This window comes from Hippocampus zosterae, chromosome 17, assembly GCF_025434085.1.
Source record: "Hippocampus zosterae strain Florida chromosome 17, ASM2543408v3, whole genome shotgun sequence".
In the NCBI taxonomy this organism is placed as follows: domain Eukaryota; kingdom Metazoa; phylum Chordata; class Actinopteri; order Syngnathiformes; family Syngnathidae; genus Hippocampus; species Hippocampus zosterae.
Genome location: NC_067467.1, coordinates 13781360 through 13801441, shown reverse-complemented (window position 1 = coordinate 13801441; position 20082 = coordinate 13781360). Strand labels below are relative to the sequence as shown.

Genomic DNA, 20082 nt, shown 5'->3' with positions numbered 1-20082 from the left:
AATGATCTCAGAGTCAAACAAAAACAGTAAAATATGTAAACCATAAACAAATGCAGCATTCATTAAGTTACGTTTTTTTAAAAACTTGATGGTCGAATTGTATTGATAAAATGGCTCCCACGTGCATGGCCGAAGATCAGTTCTCCTGTAGTTAAAAATCTCAGTCCTTTCATTTTAATCGCTGCAATAAAATCTAACGGCAGTAGGTGACGCTCTGAGCTCAGCTGCGGGTAGTATGCGCTCGCGTGCGGGATTGACAGAGAAGGAGGGAGAGAGCGCTTGCCCCCGCCCATGCCTTTATCATTAGAAACCTCAGAACATGAATTACCTATCCAAGTCATCGGCGAGAATTTACGACGGGTCAACAAAACCACGTGACCGCTCCCTTCAGCTCTCGGCGCCCCATCCCGCCCTACCCAACCCACTCCCGTCAAACACACACTCGCCACCCCACCCCCATATTTGGACGGCGCATACAAAGCTAAAAACCAAGTACAGTGCATCGCCATAATTCACTAATACTGTACATCATAAATCGATGAAAGTGCTAGCGTTCTATCGGGACCACCGGGAATCCTGCAAATTAAGATCCCCTGACATTGATCTATAAGCGAAGTAAAACAACCTAAATGAGCTCTTACTTTGTAAACTCGTTCTCAGGGCGCTACCCAAATGGCCCCGACTATCAACTGCTAAATTATGGTCCGGGCAGCGGTACATTGGGGGTGTACAGGGATCCTTCCACGGCCGCGCATCACGCGACTGGTTCTTACGGCTATGGCTACAATGGAATGGACTTGACGGTCGCCAGCCGGGGAGGTGGCAACACCAATGCCTCAAATACCGAAGGACACTTGGGAAGAGGTTCGGTCGTCGGGGACGCTCGGAGCTTTAGCCCCCTGGACAGCGAGAAGAGTTTCAGGCAGTCGTCCAGCTGTTCCATCGCCTCACCCCCTCTCGTCAACGAATTGCGAAGACAGTAAGCAGAGTAGTCGGAGCTCGTCTCCCCTCTCGGAACAAACGGGAAGCGGGCTTCTTCGCTCCTTCAACCTGCCCTCACCAGCGTCCGGCGGCAGAGCGACGCAGCGGTTCACGGAGCTGAACGAGAGTGCGGCGGAAGCGGATGAAATGCAGCACGTCCACTCGGCCGAGGGCGATCACCAAACACAAGCGGCGGAGAAACAAGAGGGCGGCAGGGCGGCCGGCTCAAACCCGGGCAGCGCGACGGGCAGCGAGTCTCCACAGATATTCCCCTGGATGAGAAAGCTGCACATTAGCCATGGTACAAGCGTGTCTATATTTTCCCGGCATAAGTGTTGATAAGCACACATTGCGTTCGTGTCTTTATCTGGACACTTGGAAATGATTAGCCATACTGAACAGTTAATGGAGGCACATATTCAGTCGACTCGTGACCCACTTTTATTTAGAAGAAACCCGATCCTTCATTTCCAAAATATTTAATTAGCCACAGCGGAAATCTGGTTTGTTTCTTTTAGAATGTCAATTCAAAATGTGGCGTTTGTTTGTTTGTTTTTCAAATCGGTGACTCAACAGTAAATCAGCAAAGCATGCCTTTTATTAATCCCGAAGCATTCTTTTTGCGTGTTCCTTTATTCATTGTCTGTATTTAGAAGCCATCAATGCGAATCGTTGCCCCCGTCTTTCTGGTTTAGAAAATCCCACAAAAAATGTCATAAATCTGCCAAGATAGCGACAAACCCGGCAGTAAAAGCTACAGGAGAAGTGCAGACGAGACGCAGCCGCGGGTGAGAAACATGGACAAAAAAAAAAGAAAAAGATCAAGGCCAGAAAAGACTTTTGAGGTTGTTGCTTTGAAAATGTTATTTTACGTGTGGGCACTTCATTAGGGAAGTGAGGCAGAAGAAGGGGCACCCACCTACCCCCACCCCCACCATGAAACGGGAAGAGAAGAAATGGGGTGACGGTGAACCAGAATGACATTGTAAAGCGAGACCTTTTTTCCCCAGTTGTGTGAGAATGCAATGCGATTGGGAAAATGGTACCGTTTGAAATTTGTTCCCAATCTACCGAGGGTGAATGCAAATAGTTGACTGAAATTTACGCGCGTGAGCCCGTATACAGTTTGAAGTTAATTGATTGTGTCCAGTGTGTTCTATTTATTCCAAATAACTGAACGTGTTGCTGCTGCTAACAGTCCTCAACTGTTTGTCCGCTTCAAAACCCTCAGATATGACGGGCCCCGACGGGAAACGTGCACGGACGGCGTACACCCGCTACCAGACACTCGAGCTGGAGAAGGAGTTTCACTTCAACCGCTATCTGACGCGCAGGCGACGGATTGAGATCGCGCACACGCTTTGCCTCACCGAGCGGCAAATTAAAATCTGGTTCCAAAATCGAAGGATGAAATGGAAGAAGGACAACAAACTGAAAAGCATGAGTCTTGGCACTAGCGGCCCAGCCTTCCAACCTTAGGGATTAACATTATTAGGTTCTTCATTTAAATTTTAACCGCTCCGCCCATTAAGCCATTTTTTGCATCCAACCAGAGAGAAACTGAAGACAAAAACGTCAACAATATCAGATACCAAGAGTGTAAAAAAAAAGAAGAAAAAAGCAAAGTAACTAGGAACCCCAAACGAGACTCCAAATCAATACTGCACAAATATATGACACCTCATTTGTGACCCGGTATTAATACAGCACTTTCATCTTTCATTACTTCTGATGATGGAGCTACTGCATTTTAGGTTAATGTCGAACTATTCATGTGGTACTTGGTAGAGCCATCTTGTGTTGTGATTTTTGGAGAACGAATATCCGCCTTTGAGGAAAGGCACACACACACATACATAAAAAAAAGCGCAACGATATCTCGTTTCCCGTACTTATTCATGAGTCTCATAATACCTGTTGCTTGGTGGAAATTGGTTTTGCCGATAGTACATATTAAAAAAATGTTTATTGTAAGTTATTTGAGCCTCCGGAGGCTACTTCCCAATAAACATCCCCAATGTTTTAATGCCAGAAACTGCTCTGGATTTTTTAGGGCTTGCTTATCGTGTAAACTGGATTTTTTTCTAACTTCCCGTTCTGTACCATTTCAAGTGTAAGTGCATATTATTGTCATCGTGGGGTTTATGTGTGTAAAGTGTATTTTAAATGTATGGCTGTCGTGTATTAATAGCACCTGATAAACCTGATCCTTTTGAGTTCTTTTGTGGACAAAATTATTGCCATTTATTTTGGCAAAATATTATTATTGTGCTACAGTTTGCAGTAGAACTGCGCAGCATATATTGATTTGTTTCCAATATCACCCTCAACATGGAAATTATAGCACACGCATTAAACAAGGGCATCTGTTCAACAAATACTTTTCTTGCAGTATAAATCAAAACAAGGAACCTTGTAAAGGCATATTTGATACACGATTACCACCATCAATGGTGTCGGTCTTTCGACCCAGTAGAACCAAACACTTATAAACAAGAACTTGCAAACCGAACGTCCACCACGGCACCAGTAAGACAAAAAATTCTTGAAATAATTAATACCCAAAGTTGCATCGCGGTTTTGGATGAACTTTTCTCTCAAGCAGAACAGACCCCGTATTTTCTTCTTGCTGCATTTCTGCTTTTCGTCTACATGGATTGAAATGCTTCATATCGTCACATCACGCTCTCCTTTCTCTCCTCCTTCTGCAAACAACTTCGTCAGTAACGTTAGTTTGTTCAAATTGTGAACAGCTTGACTCAGAGACTGCACCTATATTTCCTCATCAGCTTCACAGCCCAAAGCACGTCCATCACCAAACAAGGTGTTCCAAGAACACACACAAACCAGGGGCAAATGTCATATCACCTCATCAGATCGGATAAAACAAGTTGTTCCGAAAGTCGCCAAAGGCTCTCGGCAACACTCGCTAGTAAATTCACCTTAGCCACTACATTCAGGCAGTAAAATGCAAAAGCTTTAAAACTCACCGACTGATGTACATAAAGTATATTCTGTCTCCTTTTGTTCCTTTTTTTCTCTATTTTTTTTCTAGGAGACTCACCCGTACACGACCGCCATTCGCTGCCTCCGTTCATGCGCTCGTGAATTGAGATATTTCCAAGCTAACTATCGTCTGCTTTTAGGTTGCCCCACGAAAAAGAACGCAGCTTTGACATTTCCATGTCAAACAGATGAGTGCTTTTTATCTTCAAGTTGCATCGTTAAGCTCAGGCCTGCATGGCCTCAGACTGATACCGCTCACTGGCTGTCCCCTGGTCACGTGAGGTCCATAAAGCTAGTTTTATGGTTTTGGGGAGTTGACATTGTACAATATATTCCAGATTCTAGAAAACAAGTGACGGTTTAACGGCTTCACGGGGATCCTAAAAAGGGTCAGTGAAGTCAAGGCAGAGCAGCAGAGGGAAGGGCGAGCGGATAGCGAGCACAGGCCACGCATGCAGGGTGGTCACTGCTCCCGCTCGGGTCCGAACACTGGCTGGGAGGATCGGTCACGGTCGCTGTGGATGCTGAGAAAAATATGAAGGAGGAAGGAAAAATTGGCACATAGTAAGTACTCTTTATGTCTGGGCCGCTTAGATAAAGCAAGAGAGCTGATGTGTTTGGTTACAGTGCCACTATTTGTTCCACGGCGCAAATTTTCCGAATGAATGCGCTGACGTTTATTGACTGCAGCATTCGTACCGTGCGCATGATGATTGGTTTTCACTGTGCAAAATAGTGAAACACACTTAAGTACAGCAAGAACGTTCAAGATTAAATATATCCAAAGTTAACTTGGGGTTCATGCGCCTGTCCGTTGAAACTTGCAGATCATGTCGTGGATAGTAAGTACATCATCGGGTTTTAAATGTCGCAAAGTTCATGTTACAACCGAAGCTGTTATTTTCTTCCGTAGTCATTTTAAGTGCCGACACGTGCGGATGTCCCGAGTATTTTACACTGCTGATAATGTAAACTAGAAACACCATTTTTGTAATATCCGATTAAATTTAACTTTAAAGCACAAATGAAACAATGTCCTTATTTATTTATTTTATGAGTCACATAAAAGTCAATGTCAAAATAATTTAAATTTCTAAATGACCCAAAAAAATGACATGAATTATCCACAAAAAAAAGCCCAAAACATAACAGAACGTTTAGCATTTAAAATAATGGTCGTAATGTGATTTCGGTTAATTTTGGTGGGGAATTACTCTATAATATTTGGGTGTGTAAAAGAGAAGATTCCATTATACAGTCTGAGCGCTGTTTGCATATATTAATTCCAGTGTTTGAACCGAAGTCTGAGTCAACCGGTCACGTGGCACTCTCATGTCGCTAGCGTCCACCTTGTCAATTATTCACCGTTGTCACGGTGACCGCTTTTATTCCTGGTCGGCACATAGCACTCAATGTCCAATTATGATTCCCTTTGTGCTTCGCGTATTCCAATTGATTTTGATTGAAAATTTAAAAATCCCAGCAAAGCAAACAAACTCAGTTGCATCACTTCATTTTCAATTCGTACAAGAGATAAAAGTCATGGAAGTGAAGTAACAGAGTCATCTTATGCAAACATTTGGATTGCTTAGGGTCAATCCGGTGCCTTTTAGTCAGGGAGTTGTTTTCTTGTTTTTCTCTCTAAAACCTATATTCCATTTGGGCTGTGTAATTTCAGTTTGGGGACAGATTTACTACCAGTCAACCACCGACAACCCTAACAACAGTTTTAAAGATATCTATCTATCTATCTATCTATCTATCTATCTATCTATCTATCTATCTATCTATCTATCTATCTATCTATCTATCTATCTATCTATCTATCTATCTATCTATCTATCTATCTATCTATCTATCTATCTATCTATCTATCTATCTATCTATCTATCTATCTATCTATCTATCTATCTATCTATCTATCTATCTATCTATCTATCTATCTATCTATCTATCTATCTATCTATCTATCTATCTATCTATCTATCTATCTATCTATCTATCTATCTATCTATCTATCTATCTATCTATCTATCTATCTATCTATCTATCTATCTGTCTGTCTGTCTGTCTATCTGTCTGTCTGTCTGTCTGTCTGTCTGTCTGTCTGTCTGTCTGTCTGTCTGTCTGTCTGTCTGTCTATCTGGCTAGCTAGGTAGCTATATAGCTAGGTAGCTATCTAGCCAGGTAGCTAGCTATCTATCCGTTCTTTCTTTTGCAAATATGTATTTGTTTGGTTTAAAATTATCAATGACAAATACACCACGAAGTTGAATTGCTGCTTGTTCAATTTTTAATTTTTACGTCACATGACGCATATGTGACTGCTAAGTTGGTTTTTACAGCATGAACTCCCCGCTTCACTCAATCAATAGAAAAGTAAATATGAAATAGAGCAATGGTTGTGTCAGGAATTGCCAGGAAGTTTCTCTTCGGTAAACAGGAAGGCAAAAACTTCCCTTTTGCTTTTTTCCCCTACTTCCTCTTTTCAGTGATGATACCGCCCCCCCCCCCCCGCCCCCCACCCGACCACAACAGGTATCCCGCCCCCCCCCCCCCCCCCCCCACACGCACACGCACAAGCTCGTATGAACCTGTGACACAAACAGGCTATTTTTGAAGGGCCATGACGAGAGAAGGCGTTGGAGCAGCGCTTGTCGGCTCTCTTTTGTCTTTAGCGCGTGTGCGTGTGTGCGTGCTCGTGTGTGTACACAAGCAGCTCCACCCTGAAGAGCTGCTTTTCCACCATTATTCACATTATGTGCATAGGCTAGCTGTCTTGCTCCTTTGAGATTGCACACTCCCACTAACCTGGCCCGCAGGTTGATGACGAGTAGGGGTGAGTCACAAATATTCCTTGGCCCCCTTTTTTTTCTTTGTATTGCGGAGGTGTGTGTTTGTATGGGAGTTGAACACTCCAGAATCTTTTGTGGAGGAGTGATCAAGGAGTGTATTGTTGCTTTTGACAGCCTCGCAACACGGATATAGGCATGACTGGGGGTCGTGTTGCAGTGTTTTTTTCCTCCTGCCTTTGTGTGAGCAAAGTTCGTGCATCTTTTACGTTAATGTTGTTGTATGCACAGTCACACACACACAAAAAGACGGTTTGTCAGAGTCCCACAGTTCACTTCAACTACTTAAAATCCAACACAGTTTCACACTCCCCACGCTGAATAATCCACTTCAGTATCATCGAATTGCTTTGCTTGTGAACCGCGACTTCTGCATACTGATGGCAGCTCATGAATAATCTGCCAACCAGGAGTCATTGCGAGGTCACCAGACAGACTGCAGCCACACAGCTCATGCGCGGGTGTGAGAGGAAAGGCCCATCAACCCCCTCCCATGTGTGTTTGTTTATGTCACTTAGACGGAGGAAAGAAAATGCCCTAACAACTCAGTGTTTTTGTTTGTGCATCGGTGTCCCAATTTCCAGGTCACAGGGAAAGGAAGTTTACCGCAAGCAAACAAATTACAGCCTCGGCCAGTTGGATAAATACATACACATCACATAGTTTTGTAAACACAGGAGCTCGGACATTGGACAACAACATTGAATGGGTCTTTTTTGCTGATGGTGGTGAAATAAGTGTGTGTGAGTGTGTGTGTGTGTGTTGTGTGTGCATGTGTTCTTTCTCTCTGTATATATATATATATATATATAATCAACTATTGCTAAAGGTAATGTTTCACATACTTTTTAATCCAGTGCTCCTCCTTAAAATTTGAAAATTTTCACGGTACACCATTGAAAAAAATAAATAAAAACAAATACAGTCGTAACTCTACTTCCGAATGTCTCTTCATACGAAATTTTCAAGTTACCAAACGCATCAACAGGAAAATATTTCCTCTCGTTACAAAAGAAATTTCAAGTTACGAAAGGTAAAAATAAAGTATGGGCTGCTAGTCACAGCTCTAAATTTCCTGAATGCAACATAATTTTAGCTGCTCTGCCATTGGCTACTAGCGAGCATCATCCTGTCATCCCATTGGCTAAAAGGGACCTCTAAGTATGTGTCTATGCTTATCAATAGATAGATAGATAGATATGTGTTTATGCAGCCTCCTCCTCATTCGCCCCTTGGGCCATGAGGCGTTTTACGTAAATGTGAATAACCCAGAAAAAGTGTTCACCAGTCGGACGATCGCTCATTGTGCTGATGTTTGCCTTGGACATTTTCGAATGGTTGTTAAAAGCTAACATCAGCTTGGATCAGTTTTTTACAAAACGCCAGCCAAAAACCACTTCTGAGAGAGAACATGAACTAAAGAGGACAAAAAATGGTGAGGACCCAGTTAAAAGTGATATGACCATAATTTTTATTCTTTGTTTTTTACATTGTGCACAACTCTCATTGATTGCACAATAATCAAATTGTATGTATTTGTATTTGTATTTGTTACATATTTTGAGGAATCATATCTGTTGGGTCAGGAAAAGATCAAAACATGTAGTACAGTGGCCATAAGGACCAGAATGGTACACCTAGGGCCTATTTTCGCTCCATTCTAGCCTAAAGTCTCACTGCAATGAGCATGGGTGGGGATTTTCTTTCTTTTTGTATTCTTGCAAGACTTCACGCTGGTAGAATTGGGTGTAACAAAGTGTTTGTGCCATTGTGCGCAATACCGGAATGGAACGTATAGGGTTTTCCCGGACAGTCCTCTCAGCATCCTTCATTTGCATCAAAATTAGAGTACGCCATGCTTATTTTGTGGAAACAACAACAAAAAAAATTAGACTCGCTGGAGTTTGTGCGTGGCATTGGCAGGAAAATTCCACTCCCTACCCCAATAGTGACGATATCCTATTAAAATATTTTAAAAGTGATAATGACTAAAATTTGTGAGTTGAATTGATTCCTACAGTGATTCAGAGGAATTGTCCACTATAGATGAAACACACCAAAATCGCGTTACACCGCCTCCACTGCAAAATAGGCCACCTTTCAGCTGTGTCCTCTCCGCTGCTTTCTGTAAACATATTTCCGGATCCGCCGGTAGCTGTGGCAGGAAGTTCCAGTGAGGCGTGGCACATCTCTCACATTTACAAACACGCTGAAATAGGTACCAGTTTTTAAACTAAACCAAGACTACTTTCTGTCACCAAATTATCAGGTGCGTCGGGGGTGAGGCTGGTTCGCCGGCACACCCAGACAGGCGCAACAGGGCCCCAAACAAGACAAGACAATTCAGGGTAACAGGTGAATACTCGAATATCCTGTATTATGTATCTTCTGTGCTGACAGAGGGGCATTTCTTTGCCCTGCCTATCAATAAATAATTATTGCCATTGATAGATGAGGAAAGATACATTTGCAATTCATAAATAATAAGAATGTATTTTTTGGACAAGTGACGTGACATTGGATAATTTCTCGCCGCCATCCCCGATGAAGTCTCACGGAACACGATCATTGCCACGACAGTTGGGGATCCAATCACAGCTTTATGCCTACAAGGAATTTATGGAATTTGTCTGTCTTTTCCTTGAGTGTGTGCTGAGGAGAATCCAAAGAATGCAGCTCTACCTCGCTGCCACCAGAGACCGCTTGAGACCGGGAGGACAAGATGATGCAGTCCATAAACCCCTTAACTTTAGAATACCTCCCATATCCGCTTTAACGTTACAACCCACTCACGTCAGAATTGCATGTGTAATTCACCGGGAGTGTGAAGACAGGTGCAATTATGGACTGCATTTATATCTTGCTTTATCGACACTATTTACACCATATGGTGCCCGAAGCGCTTCACAAAGCTTCACATTCACCTATTCACACACACATTAAGACACAAATGGAAGGGCGTTTCCACGCATGGCGCTGCCCGGCTCAGATAGAACGAATTAGGGTTCAGTCAGTGTCTTGCTCAAAGGCACATTAACATGCTTACAAGTGTTGAGAATCGAATCCAGAAGGTCCGGGCTAGGATACGACTAAACCATTCTTTCACCACATTTCCTGCCCGAGGGGAAAGAACTAGCACCAAGTATTATCAGAGCAGAATTCTCGGGTGTCAACTACCCAGCCCGCAGCAGAAGGTTCAAGAAGTTGAAGGGTCAAAAGTTTACCGTCGTGCATGGGTTCCGCCCTCGCCTTGTCTCTTCGGCTCCTCGTGCTCTCCAAACCAATTGCTGTAAGTCAAACGCAAAAATGGGAGGGCAGCACAGAGGTATGGAGGAGGTACAGATGAGAGAAATGATGGCAGGAGGCAAAGGAGAGGTGAATACATGACCTTCCTTTTCCAGAGACAAGAGCAGAGGCGCTGTGCATAGCGAGTGAGTGAGTGTGGGGTGAATGGAAAGTAAAAGAGGTAAAACTGAGGTGTTGGATGTGGACATATTGGGTGACATGGAGGTGGTTTAGTGTGAGTTGCAGGTTTGCTAACACCTGTTCACATCTGTAATGTTTTTATAGGTCATAGGCATATGCATATATTTTTCACCACTGAAAAAAAAATGGTGCGTTGAATTTGAACCCTTTCAGGCACGATGGTTACTACAGTGGACATTTTACCATGTTATCAGATTACAGGGTGCATGAAAAGGGTTAATTTTGTCAAATTGTCTGAAAATAAAATTCTCTGGACCAAAATACATTCTTAAAGTAGACCATATACGTCTACTTAAAAAGTGTCTGCATCTAGATGATTCTGTTGTCTGCAGACACTTGACAAAATTAAATTGAGCAAACAAAAAACGTTTTTTTCAGTGTCAGTATAGTTAGTACTCCCGATGTGGAGTTTGCATATTCTCCCTGTGTTTCGGGGATTTTCTTTTTTTTTTTTAACATGCAGATTAGGTGAGGGGTACGCCTATACCCTCAAAGATCGCTCGGATAGTTTGCAGCTCTCCAGCGACCCTATAAGCAGCATAAAAAATTGAATAGATGTTTTTAGAACGGTTTTGTGGATATACACCACACTACAGAGACGTGTCTTAAAGTTTGAGTCCAAGGGTATTGTCTTATTATATAGTGTAATTAGAAACTGTTGTTTAAATTGGTGGTCTTTCATATTACACGTTATTAAATTAAGAAACCGCATTCCATAATAAATGATTATCACTAAAATAAATTGGACGATATTTATATCAGTCAAGAATTTTAGCCACTTGAAGTTGTTGACCACCAGTATTTGCTAACACGCACTTTTATGAGTATTCTTCTGATTCATATTGAGAGAGTAAAAGCCCCTTTCACACTGTTTAAATATAGCCACATGCCAGCTGCATCCTGCCATTATCCAATGTTCCAATACGTCAAGGAGAGCAAAATTCGGAACTGTATTGTATTCACTTTTTGTCCTTTACCCTCCATTCAAGTCAGCTTCTTCATTAATAAAATGTCGGATGCATTGCTAAAAACTACATTAGAGGAAGCTATCTTTCCTCTTGGTTCATCCTGAGTTCACCATTGATTGGGTTTAGGTCATATCGCTCTCCTGTCTGTCTGTAAACGGAGTGATAATCAATCAATATGGCATTTTTTAATTGCTACAGCATACGTATGTCCTTTCTTCGAGCAACGTGAAGTTTTTTTCCCCCAAGACTGTATGAGGTCAAAACGAGCGCAATGCATGCGCGTGTGCGTGTGTGTAGGGAAATAATAACAAGAATAACTTTATAAAATGTGTTAAGGCCAAGATATGCACATCTAGCTACAGATTAAAATCTATTTGAATAAAGGCAAAAAAATGCCCCAAACCTCCTGAGATTTTAGATTTGCACTTGCAACTTGAATGTAACATTTTTTCAAATAATTATTTGCTCATAGTTTGACACGATAGCAGAGCCATCGTGTGTCTGGAATTGTTTCACGACAAAAGATAATGAGAAATGACATTCGAAGAGAAGAAAAATCGGTTTCAGAGAGCGATATAAAGACCTGCCCACCCCCACCGCACCCGTCGGCCATTTTTCTTCAAATTAATGACTCTCAACTCAATTTGCGATGACGGAGGGAGCGAAAATCACAATGCTGAGCGAAGGAGTAGGCGAGAGAGATGGACTAAGTGGCAGAAAGAAAGGGTGCGGAAGAGGGAATGGTGAGGTCGGGGGATGGCTGGGGAGAGGCGGGGGGGGGCGGGAGGGAGAATTGAGGGGCTTTTGCTCGGGGTGAACGGGAGGTCACTAGTCACACCATGACGTTGAAAACAGGGACGCGCCTCGCACGTTCAACAAAGCATTCCCGGCAGATTAATTGGAAAACTTGAGTCCACACACACACACACACTAACACACATACACACACACACACACACACGCTCAATGTGAATCAATGCCTTGGAGAGCACGCAGTCCTCGGCAGCCCCGAGCCCTAAACAGTTTGCGTTAATAGCGGGGAAATCCTCCAAGGGACACGCCATATACGTGTGTCGAGTCTTTAATTGCGATCGCATCACGGTTGCGCACTGCAAAGTGGTGTCGCGGTGCTCCTGGATTTCATCATCACCAGGACGACTTTCAAGGTTATTTTTAACATGGCTGCTACCGAAGAGTCTTTTCTTGTGCCGTTTGAGGGGCCGAGTGTGCGGAAAATTACAGCGAGTTCTCTTCTCTCCTTCTAGTTCGTAGACACGTTGTGGAGACGTCGCAATGAACGGAGAAGAACGCCTGCTGAGAATAGCGGGGATGCCTTTGCGGATCAACAAAACGAAAAGGATGCGTTCACAAAAAATCGGAAATGACAAGACGATGGAAATTGGCCAAAAGTGGAACTGGAGCTGGATTCGAGAACGACGCAAAAGTGAGTAGAAAGAATCGTGGTGGGAGGGTGGGGATCTCCTCTCTTGTGGTTAGCTTGCGTGCGTGCCTGCGCGTGCGTGGGTATCAGGTGGTGCAGGTGGTGAGGGGATTGGGGATACCACGTGGTGCAGAACCGGCCAGATGAACTGTCTGCTTGGTTTATGTCGTCTTTTGATTTAATTGCAATGTAACGTCAGCGAGTGAAGTTCAGCTGCGCAAACGGCATTGTGTTGTTTGAATTCAATTTCATCGTTTACTTTATTTGCAATCTCAGTCGTTTTACAGACCACGACGCTTTATTTATGACTCTTTTCTATTTTATTTTATTTTTTCCAAGATATGTTTGCAGCTATGACTTTGCGTTTAGTATGAGTATTTCCCCAACTGACCCAATTCACGTCCAGGCCTGGGAATAACGGGAACATTTGTCTTTTTCTGCCTGTCACTCTGCATAACAAAAGAACTGCGACGATCTGGCATTTATTTTTCAAATTGTCCACAAAGGAGCCATTGTCACTTCTTTGTCGTCTGACTAACAAGATATGGGCTATTCGTGCTATCTGTCGAACGTATTAATTTATATTTTCTCCTTGCACTGATCATAATGGCATTTTAGATAATAGTTCTATGTAACTTTCTAAACACACACACACACACACACACACACACACATATATATATATATATATAAAATTCGTGTGTGTGTGTGTATAATAAGATCGAATCATGATATCCTTCGAGAGAAGGCCTATTTGCAAAAAATGGGGCAGGCGCTACGATATGTATATAAAGCATTGTTTCATCATCCAGTTGAAACTGGTCAACAACACGGTGAATTTATAAACACTCGCCTAAAACCAGACAAACGAAGTTTCTCGCCAGTCAGACTCATCATCTGAATAGCAATTCTGGCCGATGTAAACCGAGTTCCAGGGGTGCATTTTTCATTGGCCCATTTGTGACATTTTTCATTAGCCCATTTGTGACAGCAAACTCCAAAACGACTGAGACATGTTTTCCCCAAACGATGTTTGTAAATGCTAGCTCCAGTTTCAATTGACCTTAAAGCAGAACAACGACTGACAACAAATCATTTTTTTTAATCTGCAGGAACAATGTTTTAAAATACATACCTTGAATTAAAGTTGTACAAAATGGTTAAGTGACAATCATCTCAGCTCAAAAAGTGCTATTCTCGTCTGGAACAGTTTTTGATAATAAAAAGGAAGGAAATTAGTATTCATTTCTTAATTGCGCTCTCTGGTGGAGAGGATGGTTGCAATGTGAAAACTTATACATATCCATGCCGGCTATTGCTCTTTGTAGGAATAAATAACAACTGACAAATATCGGCATGTAGCATGAGTATTTTGCCGATTTTTTTTTACATTATTGACTTTCTCACATCGACTACTGATTACTGATTAAAAGTAAGATAATACTATGGTATAGTAATACCACACAACATAATAGCCCCCAACACAACTGCTTCCCCACAAATAGTGGACGGGATTTAATACGGTTATTTCTTTCCATTTTTCGTTTGTCTCCGTGTCATGTTTGGATAAGAATATATATTGCTTAAAAAAACGAACAAGATGTATATTCGGTTGTGTTCACCGGCTTGTTGAGTGACTCTGGCAGCAAACTGACCTTCATGTGAACTACACTTTGTGCAGCCTAAACAAAGACTGCTGCTGACAAACTTGACATAAGGCAGGGGAAGTGTCACAGTCACACCCAACACACCTTGATCGATACCTGGGATGATGGCAGAGGGGAGGTCAAGTTGAATGCGCCCACAACCGTGAATACAATAGAATAGAATAAAATAGAACGGCAGATTTGGTTGAGTGTAAATTATGCAACGAGGTTCGTTGCAAACATTTCTTTCCTTTAAATTGGAGTGCTCGCTTCTTATTTTTCACTTCCGTTCAGATGTATGATGGACTATAAGGGGGAAAAAACACCCCCGGAGAGCAGGAATATTACCGAAAGGGACCAATAATATCCCGGGTCACAAAATCGATGTGTGAGCAGAACAGGAACGGCATTGCACCCATCCCACACAATTGTGTTGGATTAAAAAAAACGAAAAAGACACTTTCATTACTGAGGACATTTATTCATTGGCTCTAAGCTATTTTTTGATGGATCATTGTTTAAATGAAACGTTCTATTTCGAATGAATTCCTATTTCAATTTTGCATGCATTCAAAAAAATATTATGACTGTAATGCAATAAAAATGCAAGTATAATGTCTTTTTTAGGGTAATTATTTTAGAACTCTTCCACAATTACAATTATAATGGCAGAGCCTAGTTTATGTACAATATTTGCAACGCATAATTGTGACGTATTATTGCTGCGTCTCTCAGCCTGGCAAAATGCCTCATTATGCAAGTAAGCAGCCAAATTACAGATGCATATATATACTACATTTTCCACAACCCCACCCCAAGCCACCTGATGATTTATTTTGCACTGGTGACAAGGAAACGATGCATCAAGAAAGCAATCTTTCAGAGTCAACGCATGGTGAAGGTTCAAGACGGCGCACGGACACAAAAAAAGTGTACACACACACTTACTTGGAGTGTTTTAAGTTGAGAGGGATCGCGTCAGCAATCATTATCGTTTGCCGCAACGTAAACCCGAGAGACCATGTCTTCTATATCTACCCTGTAGATCCGGATTTGTGTCAAGATCTTGAAAGCAATCACAAATTCGCTTCTAGGGGAGTATATAGTAGATTTATACACGACGGCGCCGATGGACACTGTCAGCGTGTAGCTCAGCATACTTTTGGAGATAATTTACCACCAAAGGAGGCCTTGAGGTTTAGATATACTGTAGGCCTCAATTGAAATTTCGTCATGATATTTGTCCAGCGTTATCAAAAAATACAAAATTCTTCCAACGAAGGGTCGTGTTTTGTCAATTAATGGTCAGGTTTTGTTCTTGTTCCTTATTAGTCTTCAAAAAGAAAAGAAAAATCGATTGGACCCTACTTTAGCCTTCTACGGTCCGCCCCCTGTAGTAGAATTGGACTCTCTTTATTAATGATTTCTCTTCAGTTGAAAAATGGTGCGGTTGACTGTACTACTCGTCAAGGTGATTAGTTTTTGTGCTAGTGTTGGGCGTGTGTGTGTGGGGGGGGGGTCGTCGCTCTGAACTGTCAATTTTCTTGAAACAAAAGATTTCGATGTCTCCATCATGTGAAATGAAATAGCCTTTGGAGACACATTTAAATAGGATCGCCTATTATTCTACAATCATTGACATTCCATGTTGTTATAGGCCTATGCATTTATAATATGAAGTCCATAAATGTGGCAGCAGGAGCATATGATTTTTATAATCAAATCTACGTGAACATGATCATTCAGCATTAGGTCATTTATGACTATATTAATTGGTGAAAGTTTAATACTCCCATGGCACATCTTGCGGTTGAAGTTGGAGGGCTATGGGGGGGGGGGGGGGGCATGACGGCAACTCTGTAGAAAATGAACTGATGTGTGGTCAGTGATATTATCATTACTATATGGATGTGTGTGTGTGTGTGTGTGTGTGTGTGCGTGTGCGTACACGTGAGCAGCAGTAAAATTAAACAATGGCTTTATTTAAGCGTTGCAGGTTAATATGGAACGAATGTCTCCTTGTTGCGAATGAAAATTTCTGCGATTGGGGTTTTGGAATTCAGGAGTGTAACCTTTTTTCGGACGATGCATTTTTCCTTCGATCTCACACTGCAGACAGATTTGGCTTGCACAGCAACAGTCCACTGACATTGTCGCTCACCGACATCGTTGACTTAAAAAGCATGAATTGATGCAAGGCAACAATTTATAATCGATATAGAATAGTCACGTGGAGGATACATACTGAAGGAACGATTGTCACATTTCATTTGATCGTATTTTGATTTCCAAGAATTTGATGGAAAGTGGTGATTTCGCGAAATCAGAACAGTGATCGGTTATTGTTATGCTTCTCTGACTATAGTTTCGAGGCATGTCGTGTTGGTGGGAGGTCGCGGGGCAGCATGCGTCAGGCGGCGAGCTGGCGGGGGTGGGGGGCGGCGAAAGTGTTCGGAAGACTTGTTTGTGACTGAGCACAAAACGAGAGCATACAAGGGCGCGCGTGCGGGACCGTGTGTACACTCATGCCTGCATTTCCTTGTCCGCGGCGCGTCCTGCTCACGTTCTATTGGCTCGCTCCAGTCACGTGGCCGTTTAACTTTGTTCACTTGACAGAAAAAGTAGGAGGGTTCATCGGAACAGGAATGACCGCCGAGTAAAGGGATGCGATATAAATTTTAGTTATATATTAGGTTGGATTCCACATAAAGAGTGGCATTAATGGCCATGAGCTCCTATTTGATCAACTCTAACTATGTGGACCCCAAATTCCCACCGTGCGAAGAGTACTCACATAGCGACTATCTACCCAGCAACTCTCCGGACTATTACGGTTCCCAAAGACACGAGGCTACCGCCTTTCAACCGGACTCGACTCTCTACCATCACCGGCATCACCAACAGCTAGCGGAATCGCAGTACACGCAGTGTCGGCGCGAAGGGCAGCCCGCCTCGGTGGTGATGCCCCCTCGCGGCCTCGTCATCCCACAGATTGGAGTCGAACTCGACCGGGTGTCAGTGACACCCAGCCCGCCTCCGCCTCAGTCGCGCCGGCAGCCGCCTCACAGTCACAACACATCTTCCCCCGCAAACACTAAAAAGGACCCCGTGGTGTATCCGTGGATGAGGAAAGTCCACGTTAACATCGGTAAGTGTTGCACACAAACTTTCTTCTCCCTTCGCTGGCTCGACAGCGAATTCACGCCGTTGTCTTGGTGTCCGCCGTCACAATCTACGGCTTCCTCTCGGTTAGACTTCGACTAGTCCTCCGGAGATTTACGATCGTCTGTTTGCACGGCCAACATAATTACACCCTCCATAAATTTTTATTACACCTCTACGCCGAGGTGCCTTTTTGAAGTCCGATCTCAGGCTCGAGTCCTTTGCTTTATGACAACCCAGACTGAACTCATAAGTTAGGTTTTATGCTTTGGTAATTTGATTTTAAGTGGTAGGTTTGTATAAACCGTGCGCTCCACACTGTCGAACCTTCCTTCTGCTCTCCGTGTTTCGGGGAAGTTGGGGGGCGAGTGGGGGGGGGGGGGGATTTTATGGCAGCTGAAATATTCCTGTTTATGGAGACCGCCGTAAAACACTAATGCAAAGGCAAATACCACCATTTATTATAGCTTTTGAGTGTTGTCGTCGCCTGGCTGGCTGTACACGGCTCGTTCGGTCGACGATGTAAAGACAATTTGAATCAGTAACGTACACGGGGATGTTGGACACAGTGCAGATACAAGTAATAATGGGATTATAAACCATTTTGTTGATGCTATTTTAGAGGTTTATTCAATCGTGATCGCAACCCACCCCTATGCTCTGTTGATACAAGGCAGTCACTCAACACCCAAAGCTTACAGTGGGGGTGCGGCTGCGTAGACGTAGGAAAGAAGCGTTCCCTCATTTGATCGCTACCATTGTTGGTCCCATTAAAGTTTAACCTGATATATCGTGGCCAAATGGTGCAACTATCAACCACAAAATGTAGCCGACATTTGGCCTTCTTTTTCTATCAAATTACATCTTTTGTTACCGTGTCGGGGGAGGGGGCGGTCTGCTTGCAGAGCACGTGACCACATAGGCGTAATAGCGTGTTGACAAAAGACAATTTTTTTTCACAACAGAAATGAAATCGTGACCATTAACGCTACTATTATTAACATTCAGAATAATAATATTTTTATTGCCACGAATTCTGTGGCAATCTGTCTTTTGCAATTGAAATGCAGCTTACACATGCGGTTAGAATAACACCTAGAATAGTGGCAATTGCGTATAAGGCGGCTATATATATATATATATATATATATATATATATATATATATATATATATATATATATATATATATATATATATATATATATATATATATATATATATATATACACACACACACACATACATACAGAATAATAGACAAACTGTAGCACAGCAATCTAATATCTGCATCATAGAAAAAGCTAATGTGCAGCGCTCGTCCCTGAGTAGTCTTATCATTATCATTATTATTGTTGTTATGGTGGCGGTGGCAGTTGTAAATATAGTAACACGTTACTTTGTTCTCTCACAGTGAGTTCAAACTACACAGGAGGCGAGCCGAAGCGCTCTCGGACAGCTTACACCCGCCAGCAAGTCCTGGAGCTTGAGAAGGAGTTCCACTACAACAGATACTTGACGCGCAGGCGCAGGGTGGAGATAGCGCACACATTGTGTCTGTCAGAACGCCAGATCAAAATCTGGTTCCAGAACAGACGAATGAAATGGAAGAAGGATCATAAATTGCCCAACACCAAGGTCCGCTCTGGGAATAACACGAACGCCCAAGCTTTAACTGGCTCCACCTGACCACGCATAGAAATTGAGCCCATCTGTTCTTTGCTGCATTTCTGCCGTCCAAAACAACGAAGCTGTAGATAAAAACTGTGGACCTGATTAACCTTTAATTACTTGTTATCCTGTTTAGCCTGTGCATTGTCAGTGATGTTATGGCCCTGTGACACAAATGGGAGTTCACCGAACGCAAAAACACTCGACCAAGATATCTCACGTTAAACATCCGATACCCCATTAAAAAAATAATTTGTGTCAAAAGCACGTTCACCCAAGTGTGGGTTTTATTTTGTCGACAGAAACACATCATTTCCTATTTTTCCTCTTTAATACCGTCATTTTCATAACAGTTGGTCATGTTCATGGTGTGGTTATAAAACTAAATGAATGCACCCATTCAATGGAATGGATTCAAAGCGATTCTATCGTTTTGCCAGTCGTTCACCTAAACCACAACGTAAAGATCTTTACATCTCTCTCTCTCTCTCTCTCTCTCTCTCTCTCTCTCTCTCTCTCTCTCTCTCTCTCTCTCTCTCTCTCTCTCTCTCTCTATATATATATATATATATATATATATATATATATATATGTGTGTATACATACATACATACAATAAAACATGCGAATGTCTGGCTGACATTACTCCCTAAATGCTTCCACAATGAAATACTTTTATGAGCAAAGTGATCAATATGTATATGGTATTTATTGACCAAACGGACATTTTTGAATGTTTCATTTCATTTTAATACTTAGCATGAATAGCCATGGCGACTATAGGGCTACAACAGTGTTAGATGCCAGAAACTTAAAGACCGGAAAAATACTGTATATATAATCGGTTGCACATGAATGCGATGAGGTGAA

General features: G+C 42.5%; 3 protein-coding genes across 8 annotated transcripts in view; all 3 read left to right on the top strand.

Moving 5' to 3' along the window:
• Positions 1-20082, top strand: part of hoxb3a (homeobox B3a) — a 72144-nt gene that overhangs the window by 13886 nt on the left and 38176 nt on the right. For 2 of the 6 annotated variants that reach the window (XM_052049698.1, XM_052049694.1), the window contains exons 1-2: positions 3603-4551; positions 12559-12737. The gene's annotated coding sequence lies outside the window, so the exon portion shown is untranslated. Of the gene's footprint in view, positions 1-3601; positions 4552-6710; positions 6827-12142; positions 12460-12558; positions 12738-20082 lie in introns of those variants that run through there. The other 4 variants (XM_052049704.1, XM_052049696.1, XM_052049697.1 and 1 more) reach the window with 4 other exon arrangements.
• Positions 330-3197, top strand: LOC127590254 (homeobox protein Hox-B5a-like). The gene is given in 3 exon segments (XM_052049765.1): positions 330-952; positions 954-1282; positions 2213-3197. Coding segments are annotated over 3 exon segments (900 nt in total). The 5' UTR covers positions 330-629; the 3' UTR covers positions 2461-3197.
• On the top strand, positions 16835-19686 carry hoxb4a (homeobox B4a). The gene is made up of 2 exons (XM_052049794.1): positions 16835-17528; positions 18956-19686. The coding sequence occupies exons 1-2, from the start codon at positions 17102-17104 to the stop codon at positions 19228-19230; spliced, it is 702 nt and encodes a 233-aa protein (XP_051905754.1). The 5' UTR covers positions 16835-17101; the 3' UTR covers positions 19231-19686.

What these genes read in the sequence shown, in the direction of transcription:
- hoxb4a (XM_052049794.1), top strand. Translation starts at nt 17,102, where the DNA reads ATGGCCATGAGCTCCTATTTGATCAACTCTAACTATGTGGACCCCAAA. An exon ending in GAAAGTCCACGTTAACATCG is followed by an intron (nt 17,529 to 18,955) that starts GTAAGTGTTGCA and finishes GTTCTCTCACAG; the next exon opens with TGAGTTCAAACTACACAGGA.